This window comes from Dromiciops gliroides, chromosome 2, assembly GCF_019393635.1.
Source record: "Dromiciops gliroides isolate mDroGli1 chromosome 2, mDroGli1.pri, whole genome shotgun sequence".
Classification (NCBI taxonomy): domain Eukaryota; kingdom Metazoa; phylum Chordata; class Mammalia; order Microbiotheria; family Microbiotheriidae; genus Dromiciops; species Dromiciops gliroides.
Genome location: NC_057862.1, coordinates 124,006,820 through 124,032,531, shown reverse-complemented (window position 1 = coordinate 124,032,531; position 25,712 = coordinate 124,006,820). Strand labels below are relative to the sequence as shown.

Here is a 25,712-nt window from a genome sequence, read left to right as displayed (position 1 = left end):
TCACTTAGGAGTTAGAGAGTAGCATATCTATAATATCTATGATAAAACTATAATTAAAATTACAACTACAAATGACTATTGTCTAGACCAGAGGAAATAATAAGTCAGCATTGATCCATTAGGTTAAACTAGAATCACTAGGAGTAAATTATAAAGAGAAAGATTTTAACTGATTATAAATAAAAATTTCTAAAAAGCAAACAAATAAACAACAGATCTACAAAACAATGGAAAAGGCTGCTTAATGAGGTGATATGAAATGGGGGGAAGAATGTACCAGACAGGGTAATGACTTTGGAATCAAAAGACCTTGGTTCAAGTCTAATTTAAATCTAGGACTTACTAGCCTTATGACCCTGGATAAGTCTCTTAACTTCTTTCCATTCTAGTTTCCTCATTTGTAAAATGGGAATAAATACTATTTGAACTACCTCCTTCACCTGTTATTGTGATAATAAAATGAAGTAAATGTAAAGTTATTTAAAACATAATTGAAAGATTACTTTCAGGAATATTTCACATTCCCTCCCAAAATGGCAAGAGGAGGTCAATAACCTTGAAGAGCCCTCCCAACTCTAACATTCTATAATGTTACGTTTAAAACAGGGAGTGGTGAGACAGAGTCATCAGTGAAAGGACATAAGGTGTCAGTGCTGTCTTTCAAAGGCAAGAATCCCCGTGTCTGTGTTGTGGGAATCTAGCGGGACCCCAAGAACCATAAAGATCCCAACCCCCAAAGAATCCTTAAACTTTCCCAAGGGAAAATCAGCTCTGCTTCCCATCTCAGGAATGGGTGCTGCTGAGAATGACCCTGGTAAGCTGATAAGCAATACCAAGATCTACAAGAGGATATGTGGGATATGGATGGATGCTGGATATCCTACTAATACCCCATTATTTAAAGATCCCCTTACAATTATCTTGCCCCTCCTGGTTTTTGAATTTCTTCTTGCTTTGTAATTTCCTCCCCTTTCTTTGTTTTGTAAACATATACAAAAGACCAGGTCTTCTCAGACAGCCTCCATATTGATTCTCTCCCCCTGCCATATATTCCTCTCTCCTAATAAATCTTTTTTATTTTATGAGATTCATGATGAGCCTCCAATTCTTTGGGTGAGCTAGCCTCCCAATCCAGGTTTCAAGTTCTCCCAATGTTTGAAGTTGCTTAATTTAGAATGTGGGACTTAGACAGAACCTTAGTGGTTATTTAAACCAATATCTTCATTTTGTAAATAAGGAAATTGAAAGCAAGAGCTAAACTGGCTTGTTGATGATCAGGCAGCTAGAACATCTCATTAAGATTGCAATGGGCTTGTCCCTGCCAAATTCAGGTCTCCTATCAGTCACCCCTCCATGCAATAAAAATTCAGTTTTCATTTGATTCTAGGGGAAAAAAGGAGGGGGACTAAATTAAAAACATAGCCTAGGTTTTTAGGTAGCCAATAAACCATCCAAATTAGAAAAATATATGGGCCGTAATCGTCCTATCTTCCTATAATTTTCACTGATTTCCCAAAATCTTGCCAGAATGTAGTTTTCTCTCCATTTTCCCTGGTGGATATATACCCATGCAAGACTTTCTCACACTTTAAGCTTCACAGCAATGAATTTCACAAATGGTTCTAAAGACAGAGAATGAACTGAAAGCTTTGGCTTCATTAATTCATCAGGCATGTATGGTGGTGGTGGTTGGTGGGTGTGTGTGTGTGTGTGTGTGTGTGTTTGTGTGTGTGTGTGTTTTAAAACAGTTATATATGGCCGGAGGTCTCTTCAGACATTTATTCTCCATTAGGGCTAGCCACAAGTGGCAGGAAGGAAGGAGGAAGAAAAACCAGAGGAGCCCACTAACGTTTAAGTGGATTGCATGTCACCAGGAAGAAGTGCATATAGGAGAGACCAGGGACAAGAGAGGGCATAGAGGATCAAATCATTCCAGGCAAAATCTCCAGAAAGGAAGTCATAGGAAAGTTTTTCTCAAACAAATGAACTTCTCAGAAGACCTCTAAATTACTTGTTCTAGGTCAGTAAAATCAGTGTGTTATTGTATTCCCTACAATCTAGCCCAAGCAGAGGCCAATCTCCATTTCAAAGATAGGGCCTGGCTCCCTATTTAATATTGCATGGCAGAGTCCCTTAGAAATCTTGCCCATCTCCTTCAAACTGTATCCCTTTTCTCCAGATCCCCGGTGAAACAGTTCTTTCCCTTTTTCTTCCCCCTTCCTTCATCCTAATATTAATTGGCTCGAGAACTTAACTCTTTCCAGGTAAATTATATTGCCCCAAGACACCATGTTTCTTCAGATCATTGGACAGAAAAATGCAATGGGTGCTGAGAGTTCAAAGATTAATTATCATTTAATTGGCAGCTTCTGTTCTCTCAATAGTGCTCCATTTGAAAACTCAGATGACTGACCCTGTTCCTACACAGTACATCAGCTTGCTACACACTTGCTAAGTCACTAGGTGCCTCATCGTTAGAAGTATTTCACACAAGAAACTACAGTGGGTTTCTCCAAAAACCAGTATCTCTAGTTTTACTATTTAAAATTGTAAAACCTGAAATAACAGTAAAAACCTGGGAATTACATTATCTCCCTTTGGAGTATTTTTTTAATGATGTCTGATGTTGAGGCAAAAAGAAAATACATTCAGGAACTGACAAGGATATGTGAAGTCACCAAAGTTCTAAAGAAGGCAAGGACAGGATCCTGGACAATGGCATGGGGGGCAGCCCTTTGGCATTCTTTTGCTTGGGAAAAAATCTACCAACAGGTGGCTATGTTGCAACATTCCCTTCATACCATCCATTCCCACAGCTATGACCAAGAAAACAAATCATGAAGAAAGGTGAATGGGAGCAAGTGCTTGAGCAAACTTGGGTTCTATAAGGATGCACTAGCGCTGGCTTATTTGAACACATGACCAAGAATATATGTAGGCTGAACACTTGATACCTTAAAAGGTTCCAGAGTACTACAAGGAGAATAGACACATGTTTATTAATAGAATGTGCTTCTAAAGGCAACTTTATAGGAAGCTGAGCCAAGTTTACAAAAAATAAGATCCATTTCCCAATTGATAAATGGTCAAAGGATATGAACAGGAAATTTTCAGAAGAAATCAAAGCCATCAACAATCATATGAGAAAATGTTCTAAATTATTAATAATTAGAGAAATGTAAATTAAAACAACTCTGAGGTATTGCCTCACACCTATCAGGTTGGCTAACATGACAGGAAAGGAAAATGAGAAATGTTAGAGGAGATGTGGAAAAATATGTACACTAATATGGAAGTGGTGGAGCTATAAACTAGTTCAAATAATTCTGGAGAAAAATTTGGAATGATGCCTAAAGAGCTATAAACCATACATACCTTTTGATCCAGCAATATCACTACTAGGTCTCTATCCCAAAGAGATCATAAAAAAGGGAAAGGGACTCAACGTACAAAAAAATATTTATAATAGCTCTTTTGGTGGTAGCAATGAATTGGAAATTGATGCCCATGACTTGGAGAATGGTTAATAAGTTATGGAATATGATTGTGATGTAATACTATTGTGCTATAGGAAGTGATGAACAGAAGAGTTTCAAACAACAACAACAACAACAACCCCAGAAAAAACTTGTATGAAGTGATGCAAAGTTAAGTGAGCAGAAACAGGAGAATATTGTACACAGTAACAGCAATTTTGTACAATGATCAACTGTGAATGATTTAGCAATTGTCAGCAAAACAATCATCTAAGACAATTCCTAGAGACTTGTGAAAAATGCTATCCATTTCCAGAGGAAAAAAACTAACTGATGAACTAAGTACAAAGTGAAACATATTGCTTTTCACTTTATTTTTCTTGCTTTTTTTTTGCAGCATGGTTAATATGGAAATATTTTTATTGACTTCACAGGTATATCATCATCTGCCTTCTCAATAAGTGGGAGAGGTCCTGGAATGAGGGAGAGAATTTGGAACTCATTTTTTTTAAGATCAAGGTTAAAAAAATAAAATATAAAGGCAACTTTAACCACATTCTTGAACATGCCTGTACAAATATGTTTATATACATGGGGCAGACATCAGTCCTTCTTCCCACACCTATCAGGTATGTTGGAGGCTTAACTTTCTATAACAAGAGGAAGTAGGAAGTTCTTTCTAGTACTTTTAAAATTTAGCCAGCTGGGGGTAGCTAGGTGGTACAGTGGATAGAGCACCGGCCCTGGAGTCAGGAGTACCTGAGTTCACATCCGGCCTCAGACACTTAACACTGACTAGCTGTGTGACCCTGGGCAAGTCACTTAACCCCAATTCCCTCACTAAAAAAAAAAAATTTAGCCAGCTGCTTCTCATATTGATTTAGCTGTTTGTAAAGCCCTGATACCTGACTTTACATAGCATATGGTTGACAGGATAGGTAATAATAGCAATTACTCAGAAGAAAAAGTAGCTTTCCTCTTCCTAGAGAGAACATTGAATAGTAGTCCTAGGTTATTCAGAGAAGCTTCAGTTGAATGGATAATTGTGGGAAGAAAAAATGCAATGCTGTAGGTAGAAATGAATGAAATAGCACTGTCTAATGGTAGGTATGGAACATCAAAAGACATCAGAATGCACAGATTGCAAATTTGCCGTTGACTTGCCATGTGTCAGGGTAGAGGGAAAGAGCAGGAAGGAAATCACTTCTCTTCCTTCTATATCCCTCCTTGGTAAAAGTAATCCAACAATAATTTCCCTCTACCAAACCCATTTGAAGATGAATGAAATATTACCTTTAACTGTACTATAGATATCTACTTGGAGTCCAAGAATGGCCCTCTTAATGCAAATCTAGTATACGAATAGTGAGGAGAAATCATGGGACTTGGCATCCGGAAGTTTCATCTATAGAATTGCCTGGAGTCATGTCAATCAAAGCTACCAGCCGATTAGCTTGGAGCTGTGTGTGTGTGGACAGCCTTGCTTCCTGTTTCATAGATGGCTTCTGGGAGAAGCCATTGAGGATCAGGTTCTTTTAAAAATGAGGGTGGCGGCAGATGGAGAACAGGGGGGGCCCCTCTTAGTCGTTTGGATACTGGCTTGGTGGTAGTGAGAGATTTCACGTGGGCTGCTGAGAAAGGAAATTTCTTTCTTTCTCTCTGGCTATACTGAATTAGATCTGAGCTAGGATTTCCATCCTATAAGAAATCTGTTCTCAATCTCTCTATTTCTTCACTAACTTGTAATGTGTATTTTAATAAATCTTTAAAAACCTAAATTCTTGTTGAATTTATCAATGATTTTAGCCAGCTTCCCCCCAATAATGGGGCGGGGGCAGATTAGAACCCATATTTAGATGTTAAACAACCCAATAGGTGGACTGGCATAAAATAAACTGGTACATTATTATTGGCTTTCCAAAAAAGACATCATTATATACAAAAGTTTATATTCCCATATAATTGTTCAACCAACAGATATTACTAACAATGATTAGCTATCAAATACTTAGGTGAGACGTAGATAAAAATATATTGTTATTCTTGCCCTATAGAAGAATTCAATCTCATATGACTTGGTCTGTATCACCTATTCACAATTTAGCCATGAGACTTAGGGCCATCTTCTGACCCAATCATGGATATAAAATGTATGTCAAAATACTTCAACCCAAGCTCAGAGTTCTGTATCCACTCTTTTCACCATATAAACAAAGGTACACGTGCCATCCCTCTAACATGTATGAAACTCATGGGAGTTACCAGTAATACAACACGATGAAAGGTCAAGTCTTCTCCCATAATCCTGGAGGGAATGCTCTACCACAATGAATTGCTTTCATATCCTATAAATCCTCCCATGCCAAGTCAATCATACACAGAAAATCCTTCCTTTATTCCCAGTGAATACACATGAAGAAGTTTTATAGTATGTCTTATATACACGCACACTGAATGTAGATATCCATGACCATTTAGCCCCATATATTCCTGCTTCAGCCATGCAAATTAGCATATATTGAGCAGTTCAAGTCAATATGCAGGTACCTAAAAGAAACTAAACAAAACTTGTCTTCCCCTTTCTATCTTCTTTTAAGATTGGGGGGAAATCTTTTGAGATACAGGGAAATGCTATAATTTGATACACACACATGCCTACATACATACATACATGTGTATATAGGTGTATCTGTATGTGTGTATATATAAAGATGTGTATTTGTGTATATTATATATATACATACACACACACACATGTGCATATGTATGTGTTAAAAGCAGATGTCATGTTAGCCTTGAGCATCATACAAGATAGTTTCCTGAATTGGAGAGAGGGTTAGATGAGTGGGGTGATCAGTGAAACCCAGAGATTTGAATACATTCCATAAAGATTCTTAAAATAGACATATTTCACAAGGTTTATGATCCCTAAGTACCATTCTTTTTATCAATGAAGATGATCTCTATCAGATGTGTTCTATATCAAAGGCCTCCCCAATTCTAATAAATGACATTTCTGGTAGACTTGGACCTTTAGTTTCATAGTAACAAACATTTGATTTTCCAATTTAAGTTTTCCTGACTCAAAACTTGCTGAAAACTTCTCTTCTAAACCCAAGTTTCCCAGATTTACACTGGCCCAAAATGCAGGAATGGGCTTCTTAACCTTGTTTTGGCACTCTGGTGAAACATCTGGACGCCTTCTCAGAAGAGTGTTTTTAAGTGCATAAAATAAAAATACATATAATTGAAAAGGAAACCAACTATATTGAAATACAGTTATCTAGTTATCTAGCTAGCTTTTTGTTTTTTAAATAAGTTCCTGGACCCCAGGTTAGGAATTTCTAGTCCTGAAACTCTATGAACATATGATTCTATGACTGTCTTTAAAAAGGCTCATTCATGGCTGTCTGAAACAACATAAGAATGAAAATAATTACATTGTTTTCTTGGGGGGAGAGAGAAGGAGAGAATTCATTTGTCCAACCTCCTACTTTGTATGAAAACCACCCAACTAGAAACCAAGTTTGACTTGAATGGAAGTATAAATGCAAATGCTCTCTTAAAAATGTGGGCAGAGGATAATTAGTTCTCTTAATGTTCCTGCTTTCAAAATTCCTACTAGGCTGCCTCACACACTTGATTTGATATATGCTGGATACATGCATCTGTTAGCCAAATATCCAAAGCTTTGAAGTAGGTGTTCTTAGTAGCATACTTCCCACATTGTAGGGTAATATGTTCTTTAAAAATGTGCTCTTGGGAGAAACTGGATTTGATAAAGCTGCCCTCTCCCCCCTCCCCCCCCCAAAAGAAAGCTGTGTGTTTTAAAAAATTACTGACAGTGGAAAGAGAAGGGAGGAACATGCAAATCATCCCCAGACCAACATTAACACAGCATTCAAACTGTACCTTTAAAATATTGTCAGGGAATTAAGCCAGGAAGGTTCTCATAGCAACATTAACTCACCCACATCCCCCACATTCAATTCTCTGCATTAGTAGGTAGCTTGAAAGAAAGCACCCCAGCATACCGGGCTACACTTTGACTTTCCAAAATAGGGTTTGATTTCTAAGGAAAAATAAATACACTGCAGAATCTGCCCTTTCTTCCCCCCTCACCCCCCTCTCCATTTTCTAAACAGATTAGGAATAAAATCTCCCTGAGGGCAGGGATTGTCTTATTTTTGTCTTCCTGTTTCTAGTACCTTGCATAGTGTTTATCATACAATAAATGATTTATATATTATATACTTGTTGAATTTGATCCAGAGAGAAGAGGATGGGTCCCTCAAAAGAAGGAAAAACATGGGGAGGAATAGTGCATTTTGAGAGGAATCAATCCAATTTAGCTTCTACTATAATTCATGAAGTCTGTTTATCAACTGTGAGAGTTGGAATAACACTCCCTGCTGGGAGGAACATTTTGTGAGCTCTGGCCTGAGGACATAGCCATGTGGCCTTGGTGTCAGGAAGTGATGTTTGCTTGTGAGTACTGTCAATCAAAGATATCAGCCAATTAGCCTGGAGCTCTGTGTGTGTGTGGACTGCCCTGTTTCCTGTTGGAGAAGAGGCTTCTGGGAGGAGGAACAGGAGAGTGAGCTCTCTTTTGCCCGGGACCTCGGTTTGATTGGAGCTGAGATGCTGGCTCCCTGAGATAGATAGATGAAGGAATCTTGGCCTCTTTCTCTCTCCTCACCAAATTCTTATGCTCCTTAACAAAAACTTAAAAGTTTAAACTCTTGCTAAATCTTATAATTTATGGCGACCACTCAATATATTTTAGACAGTTAAGCTAGAATTTTAGCCCCATACAGGGAGCAAATTTACACAACAGAGAGTCAGAGGTATTATAAAGGAATTAGGGAGGTCTTCTATATATTTCTTGGGAAATGACTTGGGGACATAACTGAGTCTCTGACAATAATCTCTTCAATAAGTATACTTATGACAGGGGCCAATCTTACGGGCCAAAGCTTATTGCAACATCCATACGCAGATCCTCTCATATCTTATAGCTAACATAGGAAACAACTGTAGTTTTTTAAGAAGTGTTTGTCATACAAAGTACCCAGAACATATTCATGATTGTACTTGCCACTCTGCATGGCCTTGCCCTACCTCCAGAAATGCAAGAAAGCAGCCAAGTCACCTTCCATGCAGGTCACATTAACCCCTACCACACATCCAGCCCTGAAAGGAGTCCCAGGAAGTTATTTATTCTCTGCCAATCACTTCTCCCATGTGTCTTACACAGCTGGCAATGGTGACCCAAGTCATCTCCCCTATAAGATGGTTGGATTTCACATGTCATGAGCATGCTGAGAACTTTGGGAGGAACTTCCTTTGGCAGGTAGTAAGGAGGAGAATACGATGCCAGAGGGAAGAAGGCAAAAGAGAATTTAGGGCCAGGGCATGGTTCACCCCAAAGCCTCTGGCAGTCATCAGCCTGTTTGAAAGTTGCCCAGAAACCCTTGGTCTCAGGAAGTGAAATCCACACTCACTGTTGTAGCTGCTGGTGCTGCTAGCCTCTGCCGCTGCCACGCTGTGCTGAACTGCCCCTTCCGGCTTGGCCCTTCCTGACAGTGAATGGGAGAAGAGAACGGGGTGGAGGAAAAGAGAAGAGAAGGGAAGTGGGGAAAGGAAGGAAGCATGGGAAGATGAAAGAAGGGAGAAGAAGGGAAAGGGTGGGTCTTTAACTGAACATATGCCTTACCCTGTCCACAACATCCTCATAGCTCTCCAATGCCATCAGTAAGCACATATGCTAAAATACCTTCTAACAAGGAAGTGCTCACCGCAGAGCCCAAGTTTCTCAGCTCAGGCTATCAGTCCAAGATTCTCCCCCATCACCCGCCATGGCTGGGCAGACATAGAATTGCACCACTTCCAGGCAACGCTCCTGTCTTATTAAGGAATTCAGTAGGCAACTGATAATGCAGAAGCCAATGCCTCTGTTGGTTTAGTATCTCCAGGATCCAGTTGGCCACTTTCAAAAAACATAGCCTTCCTTCTGGTAAGGGGCCTGTCTGCCAGGCCAGCCAGTTCCACTAAAAGGAAGCTGGTTTCATTGAAGCTCGTGGGTAGAAGTCCCAGTCTTTTGGATAAAGGAATTTTACAGTTACATGAAGGCAGCATTTGTCCTCCTATCACCCTGTATTTTACCCTTTAAATTCATCAGAGTATAAAGAAGGCCATTTTTTTCCTGGTCAGTTTACCCATCCTGGTAATGGTGCTGTGCTAACTTTAAGGAGTTAACACTGAGGAGACCAAAAAAAAAAAATCCCTGTTCATTTTCTTTCAAAGATAAGCAAATGACTATGTTAACTTCCACTGTTTTGTTGGGGAAAGAAATGGGACAGACATTCCTCTTGAAAATGAACTCTTGAGCCAAGGCTTTTCTGAGGGGGTGGTCTATAAAGCTGTTTTCAGGTAGGTTTAATAGGTGACGTTTATTAGATACATATATGGACTCTGGATATTATACAGAAGATATAACCTCAGCCTTCTCAGTCTATTTGGGGAGACAGAAGACTCACATGGGCAATAACAGAAGTACATTTTTATGAAACAATGTATTAACCAAGGCAAATTAGTATAGCATTAGTAGAGAACTGATGGGATGCTGAGCAGAGAAGTGAACAAAATTAGATAGGGTTAATCAAAGAGACTTCTTGGCCAAAGGGAGTTCTGTAAGTTCTGTGCTGGGTTAGGGAAGACAGAGAGAAGGGAAATGACAAAGGAAGGCAAACACAGCTGAAAAGGCATTAAGGTGGGAACATGTAAATTATGTGTAAGGGAAAATGAAGTCATGAGGCGGGGATGGTAGGCAGATCAGTTTGGCTGAAAAGGGAGTTCATGTAGGAGTTGGGAGAAAGGAAATAGATTGATTGGTAGAAAGTCTTAAAGACCAGACCTAGGTCTTCAATGACAGTCAACCATAAGTCAATAAAAGCTCTAAAACAGATAATGAATATAAAGGAAAGTTGCCTGAGGATACAGTTGACAGTGAAGGGAACTTGAAACTAGAGAATATAAATGTAAGGAGAATAGCTAGGAGACTATTACAACAACCCAGGTGTGAGATGATTAAAGCATGGACCAGGCCAATGGCTGCAGAAATGTAAAGGGAGGAGCAAAACTAAGATTGAAGAATTGGCCAGGGATTGTATGTGGGTGGTGGAAAAAGAAAGGATCCAAATGATTCTTACTAAGGTCATAAGCCTTGGAGTGAAAGAGAATGGAAGTGTTTGATAGGAATTGCTAAGTTAAGGAGGGATGCCTATGTCAAAGGAAGGAAGATGAGTTTGATTTTCAGCATGTTAAATTGCAGGTGCTTGTGAAACAACCCAGTGGAGATCTCTATTGGCAGCTAAAAAAGGGAGGCTGGAGGTATAGATTTTGGAATCAACTCCCCAAAGACATATGTAGAAACAGAAGAACAGAGCCCTTAAGCATGAGTGGGAGAAAAAAGGAGAGTTAGCAAAAGAAACAAAACAAACAAAAATGGCTTTAAAATATGGAGAATTGTCACAGAGATCAAAGAGGAGAATTTTAAGGAAGGGATTTTTAAAAATGGTAGTTATCTAGATGACCTCAAAATTCCGTAACTTCTAAATCTTTCAGGCCAAAATTTCAAGAGATGTGGATTTATTAAGATGGAATGAGGAATGGGGGGGATCTTGACTGATATTTCATATTTCTAGTTAAATCTGCCTAGTACAGTGATTTGTAAATAATAATAATAATAATAACAACTTAGGTAAAATGCTCATAGCACTTTTCTGTACATTATAGAATGATAAATTCTATACTGCCTTACATATGGATAGAAAATGACTCAAAAGTCACTAATCCCAACTTCACTAATTAATTAATTAAATTAATTAATTAATTGTGACCTAGAGATATTTAATGATTCATCCAAGATCACTAAGCTAGTTAGAGATAGCCTCTTGACTGTCACAGTTCAATACTTACTTTGTATTTGATTCTCAAAAAAATCCTTTGAGGTTGACAGGGCCTGTACTGTCACAGGAGGGTTTTGGGGACAACTTGAGCTGGCTCACAAGAGACTATTGTTAAATTTTCAGTGTGAGCATTTACACATGATAATCAGCAAACATATTAAATGAGACTTCATGTATTGTTTTGTTGACTGTCTAGACTTAAGAAAGTGATGGTGAAATTGTTAGTAGTGCAGATTAAACTTAAAAGTGTGTCATATATACATTTTTTTTGGAAAGCAAGTTGTTAAACATTCGCCAACACATTCCTGGTTATATTTTTATTTTACAGATAATGGAAAACAAAAGCTCAGGCAAATTAAGTATCTTATCCAAGGCTATACATCTATTCATTTGAATATCCATGACTAGTATTCAGGTCTTGTGACTGAAAAGCTACTTTTTTTTTGGCATGATTAACCAATGCAAATTAGTATAGTAGTGGTAAAGTATTAAGGGCATGCTGAACAGATAAATTGATGGTTGTTTTTGTTGTTGTTGTTGTTGTTGTTGTTGATTTTTAATTAAAAGGAAGGATTTGTATGAGAAAGAATTTGGGGGAAGAGTGGAGGGAAGACTAAAAGGTTGAAAAGATCAATTAAGAGCTATAATGGGAATGTGAAGCAAGGAACAAGTGTTGGAGTAGCAGTATCATTGTTTTCAAGAAGTGATGGTAGAGTTTTGGGCTAGACTCTATGAATATATGATTGGTCAAGGTGATATTGTTCTAGAACTTCCTTTAGTAAACAACAGTGTAGAATGCATGCACAATAAGAGGTAAGCAGATGATGGCATTGATCCAAGGCTGGGGGTTGGTGAATTGAGAGAAACAGAAGAAAAGTGGAGGAAAGGGAATGCAGGATACCAGAGTAGATATCCATGTTGCCAGAAGGGCTCAGGATGACAAAAAAAAAAAAAGAGTCAATGGCTTGTGGTGGTAGACGATGTCAACAGATATAAGGTCACAATGTGGAGGAAAGCAGGTCAGTGAAAGTGGAGAAGCAACTGATCTGATTGAAAAGGATATTGTGGTCTAAGAGGGCAAGAAATGTATAGGAGTCCTTGTAAAGGTGGTCAACAATAATGTGGTAAATAGCATAACCATATTGATGAATGACCGTTATGGAGTGGAGTTGAAGGTCAACAGAATATAAAGGAAAAAAAGAATCCAACTCTACATATACATGCTTTTACAAGATGATGGGTTCTATGTTACATTGTTGTAACAAATTACCTAGGTAACTAAATCAGGTTCATTAATCACAGGGGAGAAAGAATTTACATCTGCATATCTCAAGCCAATAGAGTAGTGAGTCAAGTAGGGCTATATGAAATTCTATATGTATTTCCTAGGGATCTAGGAAGTTAAAGTTCTCACTGTTGGATCATAAACTATAGAAAGGTAGAGGGTAAAATACATCTAAGTGTTTCCTTTTTATAGAAGAAAATTGTCTACTGCAATATGAGATGTCACTAGTCTCTAGGGGAATTATGAATGTACACACCCATGCTTTCCTAGACTAAATACAGGCAAAACATAGGAAAAAAATCCATTTTCAGGTGATCAAAATAACAAGCCCTGAAACTAAAGATAAAGCATAGTCCAGTGGCAAAAATCTACATAAATTACATGCTGAAACTTTGAGGGTTTATTTGAAAGGAGAAGTCACAGTGATGGCATGACCTATCCATAGTACTTTCTCTTCTCTTTGACTTGCCATTAAACTCTGGAGAGGTTCAGAGAATGTCACATAGAAATATGCTGAAATGAGAGTTTATTCACATGTTTCTGATTTTTTCCACTGTGACAAAATAGTGAAACGGGTCAGTTAAAGAGGCAGCCACAAGCAAAGAAGTGAGCCTATTGTACCTATCTCTCTGGGCTATCTGGGTGGCTTTTTGGACTAAGCATGTTTCCCTTCTAGAACATATCTCATGTGGGTATTGTTCTTTGTCATAGTCTTTTGAAGCTCTCTCAGTGACCTCATTGTTCTTACATTCCATTATATCTATTCCATGGTCATCTCTGGCCTTGGTAACTTATATACTGGGTAACAACTAAGACCTTTCAGTTCTAAATAATTCTAAGCTGGAAGGGAATTGGTGGCTATACACTAGATTCAATTCCATCTAAGATTTTCTCCTTATTAAGTCCCTACCAGGTCTGTAGTTCTGGAGGTATATAAGCCCACTAGCTAATGAATGAATATACTTATGAACGGAAAATTTCAATGAGTAAAGAAAACCATGACCTAAAACACATATACTCTAGGCGTAGAAGGAAAAAACACTATCATAACTATGCTGTCTCTGAACCTTATCCTCCAGTGATGTGTCATTTGAACAATGTATACCTACAGTATAGAATCATGGGGCCACAAATTAAGACCTTTGAAATCATCAATTCACAGATAAAGATATTGAGGCCCAGAGAGGTTAGACCTGCCCAAGGTCACATAGGTAGAAAGGGACAGACCCAGGATTCTGACTCCAAATTCATCAACTGTCCCACCATCAATTTCATTGCTTTCTTCTTTGAGGAAATGCAGAACTACTCAAGCTAGTCCAGGATGAATATTTGCCAAAAGAAATCCAAGAACAAGTACAATGACTGTGGTAGAATAAGTCATTCTTGGTACCAAGAAAACAAGGAGGAGAAAGAAAAAGAAAATCATTTTTTGGGCTACGAACAAGACAAAATGTCACCATAGATATGGTACAAAGTAGAGTGAGTATCATCAGAACACTGACAAAGGCAGCAATGAGGGGCCAGCTGAGAATGTAGAGGCCACCTTGGAGGGGAGAAGGTTGGCAAGTATAGACATAAGAGTTAGCAGAAGGTGAATAGAACTCTTTCCCACCCCTGGTATTAATGAAGCTGACCACAGCCATCATAATAGCTCAGTAGGAGAAAGGAAATGATTGCCCTTGCAGCTTTCCCAAGATATATAGCATTGGAAAATTGAGAGGAGGGTACCACCCTCTTCAAAACAATCAATGAAATGCTTTGATTTGATGAGATAACTCAAACAAAACCAAGAAATGCTTGTTAAAACTATAGCTCACCCTTTCAGTATAAATTAAGAATAGAGAGGCAGTATAGGATGAGGTTAACACAATTTTTATCTCTGCCTTCAGTTTTCACTTTCAAAGTCCCAGAAGTGACCTTGTATTTGTTTTTTTTTTGTTTTTTGCAGGGCAATGAGGGTTAAGTGACTTGCCCAGGGTCACACAGATAGTGTCACATATCTGAGGTCAGATTTGAACTCAGATCCTCCTGAATCCAGGGCCGGTGCCTTATCCACTGCACCACCTAGCTACCCCATATTTACTTTTTAGGAATGAAGAATTAACATGAAGCAAATCAAACCAGAGTCACCAGGTGTTAGAGACATTTGTTTTAACTCTTGCAACCATTGATTATTTCGGAACTCATAATCTAAAATTATCTAAAGTGGGGCCACATTTTGTTATTTGTTTGCTTGGATCCTTACTTATAATTTCACAAACATAAGGAACTCCTAGCATAGAAATTACCTCTACCAATGCAAATCAACAACTCATCAGTAACTAATGGACTTGCTAATGTGTTAGAGGTAAGAATTAAATCCAGGTCTTTCTGACACCAAAGCTGGCTCTCTATCTACCATGCCATGTTATGTCTCTGTAACATGGGCCATAGTGAATAGAAAAATGAAAAATCCCATCCTTAGCAAGTCAAATTTCGATTCATTTGACATCCCCGCTTTATTCACTATTTGGCCTGTACTCCACTGCAGGAATATGTCTTTAAACAATAGTCACCAGATGTCTTAGAAAAAATAAAATGACTTTCTTTTTCCTAAGAGATTACCAATAAATGATATAAGGATGACTGCACTACTCTGATTGGACAAGCATCACAAAGATTCATAGAAAAAGAAGGGACCTCAGAAGCTACTAAGGTCAATCCATTCCTGGAGAAGAATCCCTTCTCCACCATACTAAGCAAGCCCTCATCCAGTGTTTGCTTTAAGACATCCTATGAAGGGTATCCCCTTTCCTCCCAAGGCAGTTCATTCTACCTTTGGAGAGCTCTAATCAGGATGTATTAATAAACATTTAAGAATAACCTCTCTGAAAAAAAAAAGTACTCTTGACAAGTTTAATCTTCATTTTTAACATTTTCTCCATCACTTTCCCTTCAATATAGTTAATCAATGAAACAAACAAAAAATTCAAGCTATAATTTGTAGAGTTTGCTGATTCCTGAGTTGTAAATATTCCCACTGAAAATTTCACATTTGGCTCTTATCAGCCAGTATGAGCTGGTGCTAGCACACTCTTAGCCCTAATGGTTACCTCTTTGCAACGTCTTCCCATTTCTTTTAGTTCTATACCCTCCATCCTCATTTCTTCAGTATCACAGCCTCATAAGAAATGTCCAAGGCGTTAACTAAACATAGTTAAGGCCCTTTACATATGATTCCCTCACTAGTTATTTTATGCTATAGTCCATGAAAGTCCCATTAGTCTTTTTTGTTATTGTTTTTTGATATTTTGTCTTGTTTTGTTTTATTTTTATCAGATTCAACTAGCTTGGTTGGACTAACTGCCCCTTCCTTCTAGAACCCTCTTTTCTCATTCCTTTAGTTGGGTTCAGAATCCAATATTCACACTTGTTCTTCCTGAGCTCACTATCTTTACCCCATTCCTTTTAGATATCACTGATTCCAGACTCAAACATTTTTAAAAATAAACTGTTATCTTTTATCTTGGACTATATTCCTAACCCCATATTTTCCTTCTTCCTTTCCTCTTCCTCCTTAGGTTAAGTTGCAGGCTGAGTTCAAAGGCTTTGACTTTAAAAACAGATCAGAAGAGAGACACAATTCTCAAAACAGGAATAAGTCAAGGGATAATTATGTTCGCTCTACATGCAAATATCTTAATTACTGCTGGTAAGGAAGATATTTGTATGGAAATTTATGTATCTTTATATGTTATATTTTCAGTTTGTCTTTTAGAATAAAAAGGTCTCTCACATAGAAAATAAAAGTCAAATTATTAAGCAATACTAATATCAACCTAAGTAAGAAAATTACCTTACTAAGCTGGAAGTAGAAAGTAATTCCCTTCCCTGTCTCCCAACCCACCATCTTCATCAACATCTCCTTTCATTTACAACCCTCTCCTCTTTATCCTTGTGGTTGGCTTTAGAACCTAATGCCACCACTTGTGTCATTTCCCTGTCCCTAGTACCTTACTCCAATCTTTTTGGATATCTCTGATTCTACTATCAAATCTATTATCATCTGTTTTCAAATAACTTTCCCTACAGGGCAATGGTAACAAAGTACAGTACCATACTGCTTTGTTAACTTATTAGATCACTATATTTCCAAATCACAAAAAGTCATGGACAAGTTAAGTGGGAGAAAAGATAAGGTTCTCAGTAGAGTTCCTTGAGATTTGGGACTATTTAATTTTTGTGTCTGTATATGTGGAACCTATCACAGTGACTGACACATAGAAAACATTTAATAAATGCATTGTTGAACGATTCATTCATTTTTTGAGAGGAAATTCCTCTGGAAAAGAGGACTACCATCTCCAAAGGAAGATATCTGTTTATTCTAAGACTGGCCTCTTCAATAAAGTTCCTACTAGATAAACAGAAGGAAGAAGGGGAAAAAGTAGGAAACACTTTATGAAACACGTGAAGTATTCATATTGTTTCATTGATATTCCTTTAAGCATTTTCCTGAATTCGTTCAATTAAACAGATATATTTAGGCACCTATTATGTATAAGGTGCTATTGATATAAATTAAAAAATGAAATAATCCTTCCCCTTAATGAACTGGTGACTCCATCTCTATTAAGGAGACAAGAGGAAATGGATTTCTTTTACAATAAGATTTAAGTTAGACATGACTGTTAACTCACAATGAATAAAAAAAGTGTTATATCTTAAATGTAACAATTGAAGAAATCTGTGGAATGCCAATCCCTAGAGATGTATAGGAATAAAACAAGCAAAGCATCTGTCTGGGATAATTTGACTACAGTCCTACCTGAGGTCAGTGAGGGTGAATTGGATGACATTTTAAGATTCTTCCCAACTTCATGCTTCTTTAAAATTGAATGATCTGGCATTTCTTTGCCTGTTTCTGCCACTCCTGGGATATAGTGGCCTGATATTCAGCCAGAAAAACCCATGCTGATCCTAAATCTTACTGTTATTCCTCTCCAAGGTCATAAAGCCATATAGCAAAAAGTTCCTAACATCCTGACCCTGAACCATAAGTCATCCTTTTGAGCTCCCACTTAGTGCCTGGATAGACCACCCCAAGATCTAAAACAAGAGTACATGGAATTACTAAAGGAAGTCACCAGAGAGGGATGAAATTGAAAGGAAGGAGTAGGGGATCATGAAAAGGTGATATAGTATACATACATTATTATTATTTTTTTGGTGAGGGAATTGGGGTTAAGTGACTTGTCCAGGGTCACACAGCTAGTAAGTGTTAAGTGTCTGAGGGGGTGCAGCTGGGTGGTGCAGTGGATAGAGTACCAGCCCTGGATTCAAGCATACCTGAGTTCAAATCTGACCTCAGACCCTTGACACTTACTAGCTGTGTGACCCTGGGAAAGTCACTTAACCCCAATTTCCTCACCAAAAAAAAAAAGTGTCTGGGGCCAGATTTGAACTCAGGTCCTCCTGAATCCAGGTCTGGTGCTCTATCCACTGGGCCACCTAGCTGCCCCATATACATACATTCTAATCCTGCATTTATAGATACTGTTTTAAGACACAGGTCTGGCTATATTATTCTGTCCTAAGACACAGATCTGGTCATGTCACTCTCCCGATCAGAAATATAACTCTAATTCAAAGGCTCTCATGACCTCTAGGTGAAAAACAAACTTGTAAGGCAGGCATTGAAATCCCTCCATAATCTGGCTCCCATTTACCCCCCTAGTCCCATTTCAAATAAGTCTCCATTTGTGTACTCCACATTCCAGTCAAATTGGATTGTAAGTCATTTCTCCCAATTCAACATGACATCTTCTGCCTCTCTACAGATTGCTCCTGCCCCTGACTTCATGCTGGAAATAGTCTCTTCCCTTCTCTGCCTCTCAGAAGTCATGTCTCTTTTAAAACCTCAATGAAGAGTTACCTCCCCTGTGAAACCTTCTCTGACCCCTACAGCCACATTGACAGTGTTTCCTTCCTCCAAAAATGTCTCTGTATTCTACTTATCTGTGTACATGTAGTATCTCTCCAATTAAATGAAAGTTCTTTTGAGGTAGAGGCTTTTGGGGTCATTTTTTTTTCATATCACTGGTCCCTAACACAATGCTTTGGACTTCTAAACACAATATAAATGTTTATTTGATTGAATTAAATATTCTAGAGAAACAGGTGTTTGAGGCTGGAAAGGGGAAAATGTAAGAAGTATCCCAACTCCAACACATTCTTTACTGAAAAAAAAAAATGCTAATTATGTATGGCAGACTCTTCCCCATCCTCATCTTCTCAACATTTTCTCTTCTATCTCCAGATTCAGCATATAGACAGGACAGGCTGGGTCCCATGCCTAGAAAACTCTCCCTCCACTTTTGGGAACCAACTCCCTTCTAGTTCCACTTTAAGTACCCTCTCTTACAATAGGCTTTTCCTGATTCCCCCAGTTGTGAATGCTCGGTCCCATAAAATTACTTTATATTTACCATTTATAGTTTTTATATTTGCTTATCTGAGTATTTATTGTTTCCCTCCAAAAAATGCAAGCTCTTTGTAGGAAAGAACTGTTTGGTTTTTTGTTTTAATATTCCCAGTGCCTAGCAAATTGCCTAGCATCCCTCTTTTAGGGGGAAGATGGGGGAAAGATCTTGACCTGTGATTTCACTGGGGTACAGAATTTCCAATGAGGAAACTACTTCTACTGATGCATGTCAGCAATTATTTCATAACTTAAGAGTGAGTCTTAGTTGCGTAGAGGCACTGTGAGGTTGGCTTGCCCATTGTCCAAGTCTATATGTATCAGAGGTGACCAGAAATTCAACCCAGCTCCCCTGACTCAGAATCTAGAACTCTGGTGAGTGCTTAAGAGAGGTTCATTGGATTGAATTGAACTGAATTACATTGCCTTTGAACTTCCTGGGAAGGCCAGTTACTTGGACATTAGTTATTGTGGGGACCAATTTTTAACTGGGGAGTGCTAGCTAAGTGGCTCGCCACAATATTGGGGCAAGGAAGGAGACCGGCAGCCTCCCTCAAAACAGAACAAGATTTATTTTAACAAGAACAAACTTAAAAAAAACAAAACCCACAAACAGGACCAGTAGGATCAAGGGAAAGGAAATAAAATGGGGAAAGGGAAATTATAATACCTGAAAAAATACCACTGCCAGAAATCAGCTGAAAATACACAGCAGAATGCTTGTGTCTTTCCACCTTCCACCTCGAATGCCCAATTCTCCTCCCCCAAACCTAGAAACACCCCACACAGCCCCAGCCAACAGGATGGCCGCTCTGAAAGTCACATGACTGCCCTCACTAGGCTTCCAATCATTATAATTTTGCCAGGCCTATGTAGGCGTCAGTGAGTGGTGATGATGTGAGGTGCCAGAGCCCTGGCTACAACCAGCGGGTGGAGCACCCTGCGGTTTGCGGAGCCCCAGGCCAGTGCGCCCCGAGGCATAAAAACCTCAAATAACAATTAATTCTTTACATTATTAATCCCAGGATTCCCAGTAAATTTATTCAGAATTTGGTCTCCTTCTTCCCAAAGACCCACAACCAACTGCCCTAGAAACAGTTCTGCATAGAGATTTCTTAAGTGACAATTACACCTATATGTAGGTAGTTACAGCCCAACCACTAAGAGGCTCAGTGAGATTAGACAGGGATATGAGAAAGAAAAAAACAAAGAACAAAGCTCAGATTTGTTGCCAAAAATATGTTGCAAAATACAAAGCATATTAGGAAACCAGAGCATTGCTATAACTGTCATTGTTATTCTGGACTGCAGCCCAATATTTTAACAGGAAACCCAACTGAACAAGAACAATAAAATCCATAAAATTCCAACCATACAGAACTAGAAGGAACTAAGAGTATGTCTAATCTAATCTTCTCATTTTATAAATGACTATAAATGCCTTGTCTATTCCCCCACAGTTAGTTATTAGCAGGGAGAATTAGAACCCCAGTCTTCTATTGTTTTTTGCAAATAGGTTAAAGTCAAGTCTCCTAAAGATCCTTCCTATACCCTACCCTAGTCAATACACTAATCTATCCCTCAAAAAATTCTTCAAAACTAAATGAAACCTTTAAAAAATCATCTCGGGGGCGGCTAGGTGGCACAGTGGATAAAGCAACCAGCCCTGGATTCAGGAGTACCTGAGTTCAAATCCGGCCTCAGACACTTGACACTTACTAGCTGTGTGACCCTGGGCAAGTCACTTAACCCCCATTGCCCTGCAAAAAAAAAATAAATAAATCATCTCTATCCCAAGTCCCACTTTATGAGTGAAAACATTTTTTTGGTTTTGTTTTGGCTTTTACCTTACAATTTGGTATATCTCCCACCATTAGCACAGACCTGTAAAGTAGTAACTTTGACACATTCTTCTCACTGGTTTCCTGGAGGCATATTCCTTGGTCTAAGACAATGAGGCATCCCTCCTTATATTCTGTGACTATAATCCATAGCCATAAGGTGAACTCCATCACCATCATGCAAACTGTCACTGAATAGAAACAAACTCCATCCCCATGAATAAGAATTGGAAATCTAAAGAAGTGGGAGCTTAATTGAAAACTGAGGAGGGGAGACCAAATAGTAGGAAGATTAAGATTATTCTTCTCCCTTCTAGGAGAAAATGCCAGGAAACCATACACCAATGAATGAATCCTAAAAAGGGCTGCTTTTGGGAGAACCATTTCAAAGAGAGATACAAATATAGGTAAGATGGGAATGGGAAACGAAACCTCAGTCATTTCATTTTGTAGAAAGTGATGTGGATGAATGTGTTTAAAACAGAAGACTAGGTTCTCATTTTCATCAGGAGATTTAGAAAAAAGGACTAGGAGTTCAAAACTCAGAGGTCTGGCTGGGATCTTTACCTTATTAGATCGTCTGGTACCCAACTCAATCTTATTCCTACAATTCTCTAGGTTGTTGATCCTCCCAGATAGATGTGTGTGTGTGTGTGTGTGTGTGTGTGTGTGTGTGTGTGAGTCACAGTGGCTGCTCTGCATTTGCCTCTCATTTCCTGATTTACAGTATCATTCTTCTGTCCTCAGGCATTCACCTGGGATTGAGACTATGTCCGACCAGCAGGCAAGGCAATTTTTTTCTATGCCAACCTATTAAGCAATGGGTCCTGGTGCTGCCAATGCTACATGTAGCCAGCCTTTCACTACACTGTACTCTTGATTCAAGTTGGGGTATCATAGCCCTCTACCTCAGACTGAAGGGTGCCAGGTTTGATTAATTACCATTGACATGTAAGAAGCTCTGCTAAAACAAGTCCACTCCCCTGAGAAACAAAGACTCCCAGAAGGAGTCAATAGGACCATGGTCTCTGAAGGTCATCATGTTATAATCAATATAGACAACATGATAAACTGATCCTCAGTCAATGACCTAAACCCTTGATCCTTGGCAGAGTACAGAAAACCCATACACCAGGAGAGAGAAAACAGGTTTCCCATAGCTCTGAGTTTCTTGCAATCCTGCCAAACAACCACACAACAAATACCATCTAGGTTCAGTGTGAATACACTGCTTAACCTCAGCATACTGATGTGGCTAGACACATGTAGAGACAATAACCAGCAATATGTGGCACCCATCTGCTGGTTCATAAAATCTTTGACATGAGTTAAATGGTCTGGTACTGCTCCCCTAGATTTTGCTAACAGGCAAAGCTGCCCTGTTGCTAATCCTTCTTCAGGGGCATTTATTATTCTCAGCTAAAGGTCTATGAGGAATCTTGTCTTCTGGGGCTTCCAAGTGGTTGGTAGAACCCTAAAAACAATCCCACTAAGCTAGACAACATATCTAATGGGCCTGCTTACACATTGTCAAGCCAAAAACTGATAAAAAGCAAGGACTGGTAACCTTTACAAAGTACAGCACATAACCTTTCCCTTTTGTTGGGCCAGACTGAACCCTCTTGGAGGTTTAGAGTGGAGAGGCAGGGTTAAATGCCCATGCCCACTGACTCCTAAGCATAATGGGGGCAGGTAGAAGTAGCCATGAACCGAGTGTTGGCTGTTGGCAGGAGGTCACACAAGTTTCAAGGAAGTGGCAACCTGCCTATATGCTACAAAATAGGCTTCATGTGACATCTATGGCATAATACACATTGCAGATTACAAATCTCTGCCCTAAAAGCACAAAATGGATGTGTACCTCACAGACCATCAAGAGGACATCAAGTTGCTTTCTTTCTGAAGTCATTCAATGTGGAAACCTCTGACATCCTCTATTCTAATTAATAAGTCTTCTCTAATGAAATGCTTACTCTGTCTCTTCCCTTAGGAATGTTTTAAATGGTTTAGTGGATTTGGGGACTTTAGGGTAAAAGTAGGAGTGGCGATAAGAGAGGACTCCAGAAAATTTCTTTTCACTGAGTTAATAATAACATGATTCCCATGAGTAGACAGATCAAAACTCCTGAAAGGACAACTTTCTGCTAAGCATTTAACAGACTGCTTGGCACATAGTAGGTGCTTAATAAATGATGGCTTCCTTTTTTCTCTTGTTCACATTCTGGAGCTAATATCTTGGTCTTAGCATATCCCCGGCTCTCTCTTTTTAATCCCCAATTTGATTTGCATTTAATACAGTCCCAGGCTTGGGGGCTGGGGATGGGAGGGCAAGGCTAGGTCTAGATAAAGCAGTGCTACAAAGTTCTGTTTGGGCAAGCCAGGCAGGTTTAAAAGCATCTACTCATGTGACTACACAATGGTATACACAGGGAAGGAGGCATCTGTCTTTAGACATGGGCTCAGAAGAAGAAAGGAACAAATCGCTCTGTTGCTTTGTTGCATGAATGTTTGTTTTCTCTATCTAAATGTGTAACAGGAAATTAAGCAGTTCACCTTTGTTAAACCCTTTGCATCCCACTTATGCATGAGCCAGATGGTACTTTTCTTTGTTTTTAAGAGATTAAAAATGGAAGAGGAGGAAAACAAGGAGGAGTTAATCCCAGCTCTGAAATACACACTGGGCAAGTGCATGCGCGCGCGCGCGCACACACACACACACACACACACACACACACACACACACACACACCACTCTGTAGTCAGAGTCCCCAGTTATCTGCATTTAGCTGTGCTAGGTGTGAACAGTGAGCAAACGCCTAGACCTGACAGATTTAAGTAAACACAGGGCAGCAGAGAGCTGCGAACCTGTCACATCGCGTCAGTTCTCAGATGGAATCCTTCAGAGTGTTCCCAGAATATGATAAATTACTGCATTCTCTCAGGGCCTCAGCTGCTATGTACCCAACAATATCTTATATAAATCACCTGAAACCGAACTTAGCTCTAGGATTTACTAGAGGGAGTATAAGGACATCTACACCTGTTGACACCACTGAAGGAAGACATGCACAGGATGCCTGGGAGCTCTACTTATCTCAGGTTGGAACCCAGGACAGACATAGTGTGAAAGCAATCAATTTAAAGGCACCAAGCTGGTCAACTATAACTCCATTGTTGCCCACGGGAGGCATCATTCCACTTGATGATGATCCCAGCTAAGTTCCCCACATAGCATTACATTTTTACAGTTAATTACATTTTTAAGGCACCCAAGAATAGTTATGGATATTATCCTAATATGAGGCCATGGTGGAAGACCTGGATCCATGTCTGATCTCTGACACATACTGGTGATGTGACCCCAGGCAAGTTATTTCTCTTTCCATGCCCCCAGACAATTCTCTAAGACTTTAAGTTGAAGGATATTTGCTGATTTGCATTCAGCATTTCAGAGATATAGAAAAGGAAGGGAACTGAGAGGTCATCTAGACCATCTAGACCAACTACTTTATTTTATAGATGATGAATTTGTTCTGTCACGTCCAACACTTTATGACCCCATTTGAGGTTTTCTTGGCAAAGACACTGAAGTGATTTGTCATTTCCTCCTCCAGTCCATTTTACAGATGAGAAACTGGGGCAAACAGGGTCAAGTGACTTGTCCAGGGTCACATAGCTAGTAAGTGTCTGAGGCCAGATTTGAATTTAGGAAGTTGAGTCTTCCTAATTCCAAGACCAGTGCTCTATCCACTTGTGCCACCTAGCAGCCCCACAGATGATGAAACTGAGACCCAAAAGAATTGTCATTTCTAGAAGGGTTTTTCTCATTGGAAGTTCACTAATACAATAATACCCCAGGTCTAGACTAATAATAATAACAGGAATAACAACAACAATAATATGTAGTAGTAGTAGTTGATGATGATGATGACCACCATTCTATATAATTTGCTACATCTAGAGAAGCTCCAATAATCCAGCTTTATCAGAAGGGAAAGAGGATAAGCTTCTATATGAACTAAGAATTGGGATTCCAAATGAGACTTCTTGGAACATCTTGGTGGGGTTTCCTTTAAGTCTCTACTTTTAGAAAATTATGGAACACTGTAGGTTCTACGAGATTAGGGGAAGGGGACTAATGAACAGGACTCCTGGGCATGGTTTTATTACAAATTTACAATATGCTTGGAAAGTCTATTTTACCTGTTGGATAACCTCGGAAGTCTCTTCATAATCTTAATCTATGATGCTATAAACTTGTATTTTTCCATGAATGCTCCCCCTTTTTTTGCATGAAAAGATGTAGGGACATGCTTCAAAAAGTTGTTCTAGGGGGACCAATGAGTTTTTGTGAAGCCATTCACATTTTTTCTCCCTATGCCCTTGTGACAAATTATACTCCTCTTAAGAGAAGCAAGTTCATAAATAACACCTACTCAAAGCCATGAACTGGAAACTGGAGATGCTAAAGATGTAGTCAGTCTTCCCTTCTGGAGTCACGGAATTGGAGGAGACCTTAGAGGTTATCTGGTCTGATCCTGTAATTTGATTTAAGAGGCAACATGAAGTGGAAAGAACATTAAACTTAGAATGTTGAACTCAGAGTAATTGAACCTGAGTTAAAAATAAAAATCCCAACTCTGCTACTTTTTCTATGTATGACTTTGGTCACATCCTTTA

General features: G+C 39.0%; 1 protein-coding gene across 2 annotated transcripts in view; it reads right to left on the bottom strand.

Annotated features, from left to right (window-relative positions):
• The window catches only part of NTRK3 (neurotrophic receptor tyrosine kinase 3), a 474,280-nt gene that overhangs the window by 25,591 nt on the left and 422,977 nt on the right, over positions 1-25,712 (bottom strand). Inside the window, exon 16 of one of the 2 annotated variants that reach the window (XM_043987406.1) lies at positions 8,981-9,055. The exons of the other annotated variant lie outside the window; for it this stretch is intronic. Within the exon in view, the coding sequence (XP_043843341.1) occupies positions 8,981-9,055 (75 nt within the window). The remainder of the gene's footprint in view (positions 1-8,980; positions 9,056-25,712) is intronic. 2 annotated transcript variants of the gene reach the window in all.